The sequence below is a fragment of the Falco naumanni genome, chromosome 9 (assembly GCF_017639655.2).
Source record: "Falco naumanni isolate bFalNau1 chromosome 9, bFalNau1.pat, whole genome shotgun sequence".
Lineage (NCBI taxonomy): Eukaryota > Metazoa > Chordata > Aves > Falconiformes > Falconidae > Falco > Falco naumanni.
The window spans coordinates 21,463,169-21,478,335 of record NC_054062.1 but is presented as its reverse complement, the minus strand read 5'-3'; the positions used below and the strand labels follow the sequence as shown (position 1 = coordinate 21,478,335).

Below are 15,167 nucleotides of genomic sequence, written 5' to 3'. Positions count from 1 at the left end.
TCCTTAGGTTTGCTTGACAAAATCTGTAACAATTCTCTAGTTAGAAATGGTTTGGATTTTTTTGTCCTCCTTTGCTGGGAAGCAGAAGTTTCACTGAAGACTCTGAGCCAGCACTGCTTTCACCTTTTCTCCATTTTCAATAACATTTATGGCAAGGTCTTTTTCTCCTAAACATTCAACTAACATTTAAAATCTCTGCTTCCTGATAATTGACACCTAGTGGGTGGGAAGGGAGTACCTTCCTAGGGCTTTTTCCTTTTACCTGCTGTCATCAGCAGACTTAGGGGCAAAATGCTGGGCCTGCTAGTTACAATTCAGTTCAAGATAGATAGATGCCAGCGACAAACAGCTCTAAAAAAACGCAGAACTATGTTTCTGATTTGGCATATCTCCTTTTTATTCTTGTTTATTCAAGTGGGCTTTAAGCACACCTGGAACTGGGCTATTACAGAAGATAAAGTACAGCTTTGTCAGTGCATTCCTCCTCCTGACCTCACACAGCCCCCTGGGGATGTGAACTCTCCAAAGAAACAGGGATTATATCCCACAGATTTGAACATTTTGTCTCTTCAGAGACATGGAATAACAGTATTCAGCCAGCAAAGAACTTGTTGCCCTAGTTTAAGCCTGTGAGTCTACAGTCAGATGCTTTGTGAGTTTCCTCCTCACAGTGCTATCCTGACCCCAAGAAACAATGCTCTTGCATCTTCTCAGGCAACTTCTCTTCAGAATGAGACATCTCACTGATGGATGGGGCATCATTGTCACTGTTGTTCTCACTTGTGATATGAGCCATAATTTACATCAAACTCTTAAATGTCTTAAGAGCAGCATATAAACATCTGGACCCACCAAGCCCTGAAAGTTAGAAGGCTACAGATGTAGTGACCTGCATGTAACTTAGTCTCACACTACAACAGCCAGTATTGGGACTGCAGAAGCTTCAATTCAAGGTAGAATTAAGCCATCATTTGTCCCAAGGATGTACAGAACAAGGATGGCTGAAACATGACTGGTGATAAACATTATTCATCTTCTCAAGGGCTTCCTTTCTTTTGATGTCTCCTAACTCCTGCAAATTAGAAATATGATGACAAATTAAGAGGAAAACTACAGTCCAGAGAATCTAAGGGAGTTCCTGAAGTCAAAGAGGACATCTGAGGCAGAGGCAAGAACCATATCCAGGTTTTCCCATCTGCTAGATCTTTCTTCCTACCTTAAAAAATACACATATCATTGCTCTGATTTATAATAGGCTTAATTTACTTGTGACAGTGCAAGGTCACAGTCAGGCACATAATACTAAACGATAACATGAACAATCAGTTGCAAAGGACAGGCAAAATACAAATACATATCTGCTCAAATCAATATTAGCTGTGCACAGCTGACATCCAGAAACATATCACTCCCATCTGGATTCTGCTGAGAGCTTACGGACCAGAATTTTTGTAATGTCACATTTTCTTGTATCATGCAGTCTTGTTCTGTGGTAGCCCTGTGATATTTCTCTATACATAGCTCCATACCACCAGAAAAGCCACTTAAAGTAATATTCACCTTAACCAGTTATACACTATAGATATTTAATCCTGAGCCAGTCACAACCACACTAAACTCTCTTTGCAGGCAGTGAGGAGAAACACCCAGTTTTGCACCATGGTTCATCTGAGCTGTGTTAGATGTGACTTCATGAGAAGACAAACTTTATCCTAGAAAGGGCTGTTTTTCTCCACTGAATATAAGAGGTCTGGACACCTACACCACAGACACCCACATGCGATCATATAAAGGTCCCAAAGCAGGTAACACAATACACCTGAAATACGTTTATTACTTATATTTAAAAACATGAATTACAGATAAACTATGGATCGTAAGTGAAGGGGAAAAAGAATGCCCTGAGATATATTATATAGCTTACCTCAGCTTTATTATTTACTACATGGCATGTGAAAGTCTAGAAGAAATTCAGAAATGCAATATTGACCACAATGAGCATAAATAGGAGAAAAATACTGTGCTCTCGGTTGAACTGCAGCTGGGAACATGCACTTTGTAGGAAGATAGACATATCCTCTTGCATGCGTAGGACAATCAGGTCTTTAAGCATCTACTGGAAATAAGGTATAGGTAACTGTGGAATATACATCAGAAATCTTAAATTTTTAGTATCTCTACCGGATCTATCACAACACTACTGAGCATTCAGCTACATTATTAGTGGGTCTTCTAGGCTTCTTCATTTGGGGGGGGGGGGGGGGGGGGGGGAAGGATCATCCTTAGAAGCTGAGGAGGACAATGTACTGAGTATTACTAACAGTATTAAGCCCATGGCATCAGTATGAAACAAACCTAATAAACCTAACTGATTAGAAAGACATTCCAGTCTCGACTGTTGACCGGATTTGAAGGTTCTTATACCAAAACTAGAGTGATCAATAAATACAGGCTTCACACATGGAAGAAAGAAACTACATACTGGATTTGCCCTAGATAACACCAAGCCTGAAACTCAGTGTTTCTAACTTGATACAACTGCCAGCTCTACTTCATTATCTTTTGTGCACATGGTCAATGCAACCTGGTCAACGTACACTTCCATGAGCTAAATAAGGAAAAGTGATGTGCATTCAATAGCTTATAAACTAAGCACCCTGCAAAGAACAGGGTACACATGAACAAAGCTCTGGGATCCACTCATTTATCTCAGAAATTTCACTAAAAATAAACAGTAGCCCAAAACTTTGTCATGCCCTATTTGAGCAATTTTTTTTAGCTATGCCGGCAGCACTTTCTTCTCATATTTCTCAATTCTGTTCTTCCCTTTCAACATCTGTTCTCAAAGGCCAATCACTCATATGTCCACAAACTTTTCTTCTTGTCACAGCCTATGTTTTCACTTTATGGTAAAATGCCAGCATGCCCTTTGTCCGTCCCTTTAATCTCAGGCTTTCTGTAATACTCCCTGAAACTTCAGTACACCAGGGATATGCTTGCAACACTTGCTGCTGAACAGTGCCTATTGTATTTTTGTGATTAGCTTTTTGTGTTTGGTTGGTATAATTGTCTGGATGTTTTTAAAAAAGAAGGAGGAAAAGAGAAAAAATAGACCAAAAAAAATCTTTTTTTTTTTGGAAAATGAGGATTTAAAAAAGCCACGGGGAGTGCAAGGCAGTGACCCCACTGCCTTTACGCAGAAGATGTTCACATTATGAAAAATGTACGACCCCCACAGTCCTATTACAAAGTTGCTTCCTAAAGTTTTAATCACCATCAAACTTGCTAAATAGTCATCTGCACTTGAGCGCTTCACAAATCGATATCACTGGCTGCAACGCAGTAATTGCTCTGAATGCAGATTCTACATCTACCGTGAGAAGCAGCACAGGGGAAAGACCCCGAACCATCCCCTGGTTTAGAACTAGGCTGAACTAAACAAAAGCAGCCTGGCACTGCCCATTGCACAGCAAATGCTAGTTGGCATATTTCTGCAGTGACCAATCCCTTGCCATCTCTGTCTGAAACATTTCTAAAACCTTGGCTTCCTTGGCCTGTCAACTCTTCTGAGCCAAGGAAATTCAATAGAGACCCTGTTAACCCTGGGGTTTCCACCTCTTCTATCTTTTTTCACTTCTAGGGACAAAAGCAATTGTTTATGGATGCTGGGAACTGATGAGGCTTGCAAGGCAGTCAGACCACTCAGAACTGCAAAAAGGCAGCATTGTGAAGATAGCAAAAGCTTCCACTTGATGTACTTAATTTCAAACTACCATTTTTCATAAACAAAGAACGTGAAGCACTGGACAATAAGGGCTCCATCTCAAGGGCTTATGCATTCTGGAAAGTAGGTTTGTGCGCCTTTGGCTTTAGGTACTTGATTTCAGACACATTCACACCATATCTGGGACTACAGGCACAAGAAACATGATAACAAACTTTTGGTATATATTCCTTGTATCATACATGCTCACAGCAGCTAAGATCAAAGGTCTTTTAAGCTAGGCAATAAAAGACAATGTTATTTTACAGAATCTTCAATGTAAATGGCCCAGAATGAAAGGCTGGAAGAACAGAAATGCTACTATGCCCTTTTCACAGACAGAACCAGTGCAAATGTCATTCATTCTTCATATGCAGACAGAGACATTACGCAGCTTTCCCACATCTCAGAGGAAATAAACAAGTGCAAAATCAGGACTCCTATGACTATCCCTCACCTTCTTTTGGAGGTAACCAGGTAAGATTTGTTCTTGCAACAAAGCATGGCAGATGAATTACAGATGACAGTATGACTCTGCTAAGGTGGGCAGGATGGAATTCACATAGTTCTGGCCGTTTTGAGCTTATCCACACCAGCACAGAGTAGACTAGAAATGGCTGCAATGCAATACCAAGCAGGAAAGTGACGCATCACTTGGAAAATCCAGTTTGACCCCTCATCATTAAAAATGTTCATTTGCCTCTGTTCCCTCTCTTCCCATTCCTGCAACCTGTCCCGATTCTCTTTCTGGACATTAGACTCTAGTTGCATTCTCCAGATGACTTTGTGCTTAACATGTTATGTGTTTTCAGATGTCTCCCAACCTTCATCATTCCTTCTTTCCAGCCCCCATTTGAGCACACCATATACCTGCATTACATAGAAAGACTAATTACCTGCAACAGACAGGTGAAAGAGAGAACATACTCTCAAAAATCCTTATGCCAAAGTTGTCCTATTAACATAAATATTCTAACAAGCTTTATCCTGTCACAATTGAGCTATAAAGTTGCTCTCTTCAGCGCATGATAATGGCTTTGTAATTCAATTATTGGTAGAATTTGCCTTTGGGGATTTATCTTCTTCCTTTAGCCTCACCACTCATGTGGATCCCTTATCGTAAATCTTACGAATGCAAAACCAGCTCCCCCATTGCCTCTGGGTCACATCCTGCCACTTCATGTCAAAAAATTGACAGCTTATTCCAACTTACAGAATGGCAGGGGTTTGGTTTTGTTTTAAAGGACAAAATGAAAACAACAGTGGATGACGTTCATGGAGTCCTCCATAGCAACAATTTTTTGGTTCCACTTCTGTAACACTCTAAATCCTAATTGCCATTCATAAAAATAGTAACATGTAGCACCGAACAGGGAGCTTTTTGTTCAAAGGATAAAAAAAATACTTGACAATCAACCTTTAAGTAACCTTCCCTGCATGCTACTGATTTGTTCAAGACCTATGGAAAAGTACAAGACCAGTAGACCAAGTTAGAAATAAGGGTTGAGGAAATTTTTTCTTCTCAGTTTTGTAGATAAACTCCACTGATTAGTCAAGAGCACAGTGACCTCACTGATTTGACCAAGATCACACAGTTGTTATGTGGCAGAGACAAAAACAGAGCCTGAAAGTCCTCCAGGCTCTTTTTTCTTTTACTACTATGTTGACTCCATGAGGACTTTGCATATACTTTCTATCGCTTTTTTGCTTGCAAAGGTCAGTGAATCTGTGCCAGGGAGCTTAGTGTGGGAGGGAATTTTTGTGGTTTCTTTAGTTCAGTCCCTATTATGTGAAATTTTTACAGATTTTACTATTCCTGGGATATGATTTAAAGATTGCTTTCTAGCTTTAATATCTCTTAACCAGATTGCCCTGACATGTTTTAGAAACACAGGGTCAGATTCCAGACAGGCATAAATCTGCACTTCATACCTTTCTATCTGGCCAATTAATACCCCCTGAAAATGACCTAATTAGATTTTCCTTACTACATCTCTGTAGTATTCTTTCCCACATTGTACAATTAGATGAAACGACATAATTTTGTGCAATTCAACCACATCACCCACCAGTCTCTCCCTGTTTGTAAACAGCAGGTCCAGCAGAGCATCTCTCCTGCTTGGCTCACTGACCAGCTGTGTCAGGAAGTTATCCACACACTCCAGGAACCTCCTGTTTCCACTGTGCTGTATTTCCAGCAGACATCTGGTAGGTTGAAGTCCCCCATGAGAACAAGGGCTAGTGATCTTGAGACTTCTCCTAGCTGTTTGTAGAATGTTTCATCTGTCTTTTCATCCTAGTTGGGTGGTCTATAACAGACTCCCATCAGGATATCTGCCGTACTGGCCTTCCCCCTGACTCTTACACATAAACTCTCAACCCTACTGTCACCATCATTCAGCTCTAGGCAGTCAAAACACCCCCTGACATACAGCGCTACCCCACCACCTCTCCTTCCTTGCCTACCACTTCTGAAGGGGTAGTAGCCACCCATTGCAGCCCTCCAGTCATGCAAGTTATCCCACCATGTTTCCATGATGGTGATTATGGCACAGTCTTCCTGCTGCACGATGGCTTCCAGCCCCTCCTGCTTGATGCTCAGACTTTGGGCACTGGCATAGATCCACTTCAGTTGAGCTATCGATCTCACCTCCAACCCTGCCATGCCACCCCCAGGCTCATCTCTAACTAGCTTGGTTTCATTCCTTTCACTATTCAGGTGAATATACCTCTTCTCCCTATTCACAAACGGAGGACAAGACTCTAAGGGGAGGAAGGGGGCAGAGGCAGGTAAATGGTCAAGGTTCTATACAGTTATGACTTTTAGGAGAACATTCAAGTTCCTATTTTACTCCCACCTTTAGAGTCCCCATGAAAATCAAATAGGGCTGAGAACATTTTTTCCTCTTACATGGTGGAACTCTGCCAAACAGGATTTGGGACTGAGGAGTTATATTTTGCTCTGACAAATCTTGATTTGATTATGAGTAACAAGTTCTCTCAAGAGACTAGTGGGACTAGAGAATCAAGTTGTTATAGACTCAGAGGACTAGAAGTCTATCAACCCCTGCTATGTGACTTAGCAATATTCTCAGCCTTGTCTAGGGATGAAAGATATATACTGTGGATCTGTTTCTTAAGAACTAAAACTTGTCATAAATCCAAAGAGTCTAAATGAGCTTTTAACAGCAACAGAAAAAGGATGCTGCCTGTCATTTTTCTGTCCTTGCTGACCCACATGGGGCTGGAAAGTTTCTATCTCTGGAAGCCAGAGAGGAATGAAATCCTAATTCCCAAAAAAAGTCTATGAAATTTCAACATTCATTTATACCAAAACAATAAAGCTATGTTAGGGTCCAGAAGACTGTGAACTGTAAGCAGAGATTTTCATTAAATCTATTGAAAAGCCAAGTGAGATCTTTAGAGAAAATTGCCAACTGAAAGTATGCTTCCTTGCACTCTGGCTGGGCAGGATGCAACACTGACCTTTCTGGTGAGAAAATGGTAAATGTCAGGGGCACTGAACGGTGACAAAGTGCTCTAATGTCTGCTGCTCACCATCAGCATGTTAGCAGCAGCAGCAGCATGGTAAGGGCCAAGGAAGGGCACAGTTGCAGATTTGCTCTTTGCTCTGGTCCCTGGCAGTGTTGCTTGCCTGCAGCTCATCTGTTATCTTTGAGCTGGCAGCCATGAAGCTGCCTAAAAATATTAGCAAGGTAATAGCAGCCTGTGTTACAGAAGCAAAGAGCTTCGGTCTGACTTTCTCCCAAAGCCAAAGTGGAAGCAAAAGTGTAGTGTTCAATTCAGGGGAAAAAAAAAGATGGCAATCAAGCAAAATTCACTACTCTTGCTATTCTCTGTCAGTCACCTGTTTAATTCAGACTTTCTGAAAACTGTCGTGGGTCCTCTGTGAACACACCCCCTGTGGCATGTGCCCATCTCCACCATATTTAAGCTATGAAATACATATATTTTTAATTACATTTCTAGTAAAATTCAACTCATTAGGTATGGCTCGTGTGTTAGATCAAGTGGATGATTTTCTGGATAAGCTGTCAGAATGCCCTTTGATTGGCTTCTTCCCTGTCAGCCTCCAGCAGTTGCCCTGCAGCGATTAAAAGGTCTTGCCCAGCAATACACAGCATTATTTGTAAACAGCCCAGATACCATGCCATTTAAATTACCTCAGCCCACCTGGGTGAGTGTGCTAATCTCACCAAGCCAAGATCTGACAAGAACACTTGGACAGCTCACCCAGCTTGCTCTGACTGCTTGAATATAATGAAGTTTTTAACAGGGCTATGACACTTTTTTTTTCCCCAGGTTTTCAGCTTTCAGCTGCTTGAATGAACACAGAGCTTTTAAAATGCAGTCTCTAGCCTCCTCTGTAAAAGAAAAGATATATACTCTATAATTCTACTTTGAAGATTAACTTTCTTTGCCATTGCTCATAAAAGAAACACATATATAGCCCTATCTACTCATCTGTCCTCCCAGCTGCTTACCAGTTTATCTTTTTCTCCCTTTCAGTGTGTGTGCGTATCTTTGTATTGTTTAAGGGGAAAGGTTGGTTGGCTGCTTTTTCACAATGTTTGCATCCATTTTCTTCTCCTTCTCACACTCAGGAAAAAAACCAAGACAGAGTGGAGACATGGCAACATCTCTTACCAAACTGACATATCTCCTGTAAATTAAGGGAATCATTAACATCATGGACAATGATCCTACTGGAAATGAGATATACTACAGTATGTGTTTACTTCTAATCAGCCTGTTATACTTATGTGGTGCATGAATGCCCTGAGCTGTATCTTTTGCCTAATTAAGACATTGTAGAATCATAGAATGGTTTGGGCTGGAATGCACTGTTAAAGATAATGTAGTCCAACGCCCTGCCACAGGCAGGGAAATCTTGCACTACATTTGGTTGTTCAAAGCCCCATCCATCCTGACCTTGAACACTTGATGGGGCATTCACAGCTTCTCTGGGCAAGTGTCTCACCATCCTCATAGTAAATAATTTCGTCCATATATCTAATATAAATTTGCCCTCTTTAAATTTAAAACTGTTACCCCTCATCCCATACCTACGGTCTCTGCACCAGTAGAGTCTGTCAATTTTTCTTGTAAGCCTCCTTTAAGTACAGAAAGTCCGCAATAAGCTCTCCCTGGAGCCTTCTCTTCTCCAGGCTGAACAACCCCAACTGTCTCAGTCTTTCTTCATAAGAAAGGTGCTCCAGCCCTCTCATCATTAAAGCTCTCTGATCTTGAAGTATAGAGTGGTATTTCTTTTGCATTTCTGCTACTTGCTTGTCTGAGTGCAATAGCCAAATAAGTTAAAAATAATAAAAATCAATAACACTTAATATAGTGCTACAGTTATATATAGTTAATACATTACATACATGTATATATTAATGTATTACATACATTATATTAAATACCGTATAAGTTAATAATTGTAATTTGATGATATAATTTACTAGCTGGGCTTTTATATTGTTCATTTTATGTTAGTTTGTAAGACACCTCCGTTATTTGGCTTTATTTCTTTACCACCACCACCCCCACTAAGTTTTTCAAGGTAAGGTTATGATTAGAATTAGCTGAGAATCTTTTCAGAAAATGTCTCATTTTGCTTTAAAAACCATTACATTTTGCAGACACTTTAATGAGCTTTTTAACCTTTTATTTTTATTTTTTCAAGGCCAACTCTAATTGTGATACCTTGACTTTCAGAAAAAAATTTCTGGTTGAAGGCATGACTTGATCTGAGGACCAGAATAAAAATCTGGCTTTTAATGAGCAATTTCTGCGTATATATTTTGGCCATACTGAACTATAAGAACTTTGACTAGCCTTTTTTGCAGCTACTGGTCATGAATATGTGGATTTGCAAGTCACAAGGTATCATTTTTGAACTTTGACTAGATGACTGGACCACTTTATAAAAGCAAAGTAATTCCTAATATGACTGGTTTGCCAATTGTGTTCACATTTGTATTCACTACAAACCAGCGTCCTTGCCAGCAAAATTCCATCATAAGGGTATGCTGAAAATCACCAAGTATCACAAAAATAAACTCAGAATTATTTAGATAAAGCATTTACCCAACTCTTCTAACTAGCATCTACTGTGCTCTCTTCCCCTAATGCCAACTATATTAGTAAATACTCTGCTATCAGCAATAATCCATTTATGTTAACTTGCTGTTTCTGTATTACCCTGCTGAACTAATACTGCTTAGAATACTCCTTGCTAGTAATTACAGTAGTTTCATAGAGCAGAGTTCCAGAATTACTAAGCACCTTGAAAACTTCCATGTGTTTTTCTGTCACACTACATTAAACAGCAAAATCTCAAGAACCTGCCAGAGAAGTAATGAAAAACATGAAAATTGTTGATACAGTGCAGAACTGCAGTGCCTTGGGGTTGTATGCAGTGTGGTCTTTTATGTTTCCAGCAGACACACAACATGTGATTGACTCTGAGTGGATTATGCTTTCCTCAGTATACCACTTTCACATACCTATATTATGTAGACAGGAATGTGATAAGATACCCAAATAACAGCAATAATTAGAAGTGTAAATTTTACAATAGCCCATCACTAAAGCCTGCCCAGCACAAATGTGTCCTTACAACCTCTAAATGAGGTAGAGAATTACAGATCTTTTTTTGTCCTTTTCTTTTTTTTTTTTTTAAGATAAGAAAACTCCAGTCACCTCTCATTTTAGAGGTTTGACTTTATCTGCTCATCCCCTATCTGATATCTTCCTCCAAACAGTGACATTACAATCTCTTTCATCGCAAGTGTGGATGTCAGGGCATCACTTAGAGCTGCCAGATGGAAGAATGAAAAGGGGGAACAGAGGAGCTTTGAACAAAGATTCTATTTTCACGTTAATGACTCCTCTTAATGAAACAGAGGATACAAGAACACAAAATATGTAGGAGCTACAAGGAGCTGAGTTGTCTCTACACAGAATGCTTTCTCAGAGTTATGCAGCAGGCATCAGCAGACTGCTTTAATGTTGTTCTTCAGGGGTTTAAATTTCTCCAGGGTGGTAGTAGGAGGGGATTCACAGAGCAGTCAAACATAAGCAAATAAAAAAGAAAATTATCTTCAAAACAGATATAAGAAATGCAGCTGAAACAGATACTACGGTTTCTCTGACAGCATTTGCAGGCAGAGCCTTCCCAAGACTAAAACTAGCAAGCTCAACGGTGTTTATTCACAAGCCTTAGAGTGACCCACAAACTATTCAGAAGACCACATGACAGAGTAAAATGGCAATTAAATTATCAGTGAGCAATCAGGAAAACGCATCTTTGCTTTCATCAACCATTCAAATCCAGATATTCCCTCCCCATCAGAAGAAGCAGTGTTAAGTAAATGCAGCCTCAAGAAGGCCTGATGCCAAAGGCTTTGCTTCGTGTGTTCCTGATCTTAGAAAAGTCCCAGTTTGGATAGTCCTGAAAGCAGTCTGTAACAAAGCAACTTCTCAGCCTTCCTTAGATATTGGAATATAGCTCTCATTCTCCACAGATATTATAGCCCTTATTCTCTGCACAATACAGCTGTGCCCTGCTTGATCCCTTCAGAACCATTTGATTTAGAGAAAGCACCAGGAACAGGAGAGATTATCCCAGTCTGCTTTCCTTGACAGCTGTGACTTGAAGACATTTTCCTTCACTATTCATTTCTGCCTTTATGAATGAGTGGAAGTCAGTCTTCCAACTTTTCAGGTTGATTAGACTCTGTATTTTTCCAAGCCAAAATGTCTAATAATTAATTAAAACAAAGCATAAACATATCGTAGGGCATTGAACAAGGCTCCACCCAACTTGTATATCAGCACTGGCTATAGAGATGTAGCTGTAGAAATTTGATTTTCAACTGTACATCTGCACCCTCTTATGTCCCAGTTCCCTTTTGCTTTTGTTGCATGGGGAGTCAGCAGTGGCCACACTCTGCATGCAGAGCGCTGCCCTTCTGATTCAGCACTTCAGTGTCTATTTTGTCCTCAGGTACTTGTCTGCACAGAAATGTAAATGCATAGAAAAGCTCAGTGTTGCTCTTTGTGGTGTACATGTTCTCAATTGCACATGCAAAGCTCTGTTTTCTACCATGGATGGCTTTAAGGACAGGCAGTGTCCATATAATTGCAGCTAACTACTTTTTTTCCAAGGTGATGGTGATCATAACAAATAAGCCAGAATGAGATGCAGTGTCTCCACAAGTTGTATTATGCTTGCCTTTGATAGCAGAAGTATGGTCTAGCTCACACCGAGGTGTGTTATGCAAGAGACATTTTGTTCAAGGTGAAAATACAAGCTTGCAGTCTCATGTTTTGTTTATGGCCATAGGGAATTAGATAGGTGGTTGGAACATCTTTTCATCTTTTCAACTTATTCTTTGCCTTTGAAGCTCCAAGCCTGAGTTCTCTTATTTGTTAGGTTCTAAGAGGCCTTCAAAGTTTGAGCTCCATGGAAAGGGAAAAATTATCATTTTCATCATTATTCTTATTGCGGGCATCCATCAGCTCAACTCACAATAAACCACTACTGTAAGTAATGATGAGAAACTTCAAAAGGTTTGGAGTGCAGTACAAGACACAGGGATCTAGGAACAGTGACATTCTTTCCAGCTCTCTGACCTGCTTCAGTGAGTACAAGTTTGTTGGATGTCTCAAAGACTGGGTCCCCAGATTTCTAGGACCTTCTTCTTTCATTAGCCCAGAAAAATCAAGTCATGTGTGGGGCTGTCTTTTTGCATCTGACACTTTGAAACCCTGTTAGGAGTCCTGTAGGAAAGAAATAGGAGTGGTATACACATGCCTGTCTATACAGACAATCACACAAAAACAAGTATAAGCTAAAAATTGAATTTATTTTGCAAAAGCTTCAGCTAACATGGGTTCTGAGAAAGGATTAAAAAGCAGGAGCAGCAAACAAAATCTCTGGTATATCCCTTGCAGACCAAATATAAATTCAATTTTGGAAGTAAATTTGACCTAGAGCTCTTACTTCTTTCATAAATTAAAAGAAAATATTTGACTGAACCTCTCCTGAATCTTGATATGCTCAAAATCTGTGTTATTGGCACAAACTTATATTAGAAGCTACCATGGGAGTCTCATTTTAATCATCTGGTTGAGCTCCTCCTGACTTCAAGATTACTATTTTATCAAAAGCTTCTCTTTTAAAGGCCAGATTCACAGGACATAAGCCAACTTCTGCTCACAGGTGGACTACTGCTTCCATAAAGAGCTGATGAGAAGTCTCAAAAATTTACACCAGTGTAAGCAAAAAGAGGAGTAAGGCAATATATAAAAGTGAATTTATCTTTGACTTAGACTATTACAACCCTATTTGCAGGAAAAGTCCTGTGTCTCCTTTGTGCCTTGGCTTTCTTTTCCACATAAGTCAAAGTTACACTAATTGCCATCACGTGACAGCGTGGAGGTGTTTCAGTTAAGTATTACACTACAAGTGTAGTTACAGAGCATTGCAGTGGTTATGCAAATCATCGCTATGGAAAGCAAATGCAAAGAGATCTGCCTGGAATCAGAATCACTAGAAGAGAATCAGTACACCAGAACCATGGGGTAAATTTGTGATGATTAAAACTGAAGGAGATGAGACTCCAAAACCAAAGAAAATTGCTAGTAGTGAACTGCAGAATAAAGTTTGGACATACATCCAGGGGCTATTTTTCAGAGGCTGTGGCTGCTAGAAGTGTCTGAATCTGAAGTCAAATCCTCCATTACAAACACCCCATATATTAAAAAATGTGAGATGCTCAGATTCTATCATAACCATGTAGGCTACGGCGCTAAGTGAATTTGTATAGTGCAAGTTAATGCAGCAAACAGTTAAGCTTGCATCAGTGACAAAGAGCTATGAATATTTCTTTAAGGTAACTTTGGCATAAAACATACAAATGCTTTGCCATTGCTGTAACTGACTGACATTCAAAGAGTCAGTGAGAGGAACTCACACATGGCTGATACATATATCTTGAAACCTAACTCAAAATTTTGCACCGTTACTTAGAAGCAATATTGCAGAGTATTTTAAGCTCCTAATGAAGAACTGTGTGTGAAACAGAACTAACAGCAGCTAACAGCATTAACACCAGCCACTGGAGGATGTCCACTGTTACTAGTGTCAGAAATGCTAGTATCCTCAAAGACTGCAAGTCTTCAAGCCTTTGGCCCTCCCGGGTAGCAGTACCAGAATGATATCTTCTCTATATTTGGTGCAAAAGCAAACAAGCTTCTGCTGTACAGAGTTGCAGTTGAACTCAAAATGTTCACAGGAAATTATAGAACTCTCCCCTCCCAAATTAATGCTTTCTTCAGACTATTATTCAGTATATTTCAGTTGTGCATCATCACTAGATCAAAGACCCCATTTTCAAGTGCTGTATAAACACGTAACAGGAGGAATAATGCCCTGTTCATACTAGTTCTAAATTAATCTCAACAAATCAGCAGTGTGGATTGTATTCAGCCACTTTGCCTTCAAGCCCCCATTTCAACATTTCTGTATGTATGGAGCAGCTATGTATAGGAAATGAGGAAGGGTTTTTTGCTCTTACCAGTAGAACCTGTTCGGTGCAACTCCCTCATGAAGAAGCAGCCATCTTCTGCCAAACTCCACTGAACTGAATAACTGAGGATAAAAACAAACAGTCAGGAATCACAGTAAAACACAAAGACAATAGAGAAATTAATCTGAAGAAGCCTGCATCACTTCTCAGATAGTGACTTGGATTTTTACATACTCCAGTCTCAAAGGGACACACCTGAGGCAGCTGAGAAGCAGCAGAGGCAATACTGAGCTGTGTGGTGTGAGACACAACTGGTATTAACTGAGGGACCACCGTACGGGCAGAGCCAGCGACCTGCCATGACTGAAATCTTACCATCTAGGTCTTCATGGCACTCCCAGAAAATAAAATTGTGCAGTGTGGGAATGCTGCCTTTTCCTTTTTCAAACTTGTGGTGGACACCAGACATACAGCAGTCTGATATCCTACCCTAGCTCTGACAACAGGTATAAACAGTTGCCTGCTTTGATATTATGTCAGGAGGTCATTCTCTTTCCACTTACTATAGCTATCCCTAGAGAGCTTGTTCAATCTGGCACCAAAAAAGTGCTCTAATATGTCTAAACTTCTCTTGCAGGACTGAATGAGTTTAAAGAGCACAAGTTACTTGTACCACAGAAACCCTCAATTCTCTCTTTGCTCCTGTCCATCTCCTGCAAACAACGCGACACCTTCTCTTATTCTGGTTACACAAACAATATTCAAACACATCAATCACTTCAGAAAATCTTTCCATGAAAAATACCAGACCAGACTGAAAAAGGTCAGCAAAAAGGCATGTTACA

General features: G+C 40.0%; 1 protein-coding gene across 4 annotated transcripts in view; it reads right to left on the bottom strand.

Moving 5' to 3' along the window:
- Positions 1–15,167, bottom strand: part of SORCS1 (sortilin related VPS10 domain containing receptor 1) — a 304,488-nt gene that overhangs the window by 90,234 nt on the left and 199,087 nt on the right. For all 4 annotated transcript variants that reach the window (XM_040607385.1, XM_040607386.1, XM_040607387.1 and 1 more), the window contains exon 5: positions 14,371–14,444. In XM_040607385.1, coding sequence (XP_040463319.1) covers positions 14,371–14,444 — 74 coding nt within the window. The remainder of the gene's footprint in view (positions 1–14,370; positions 14,445–15,167) is intronic.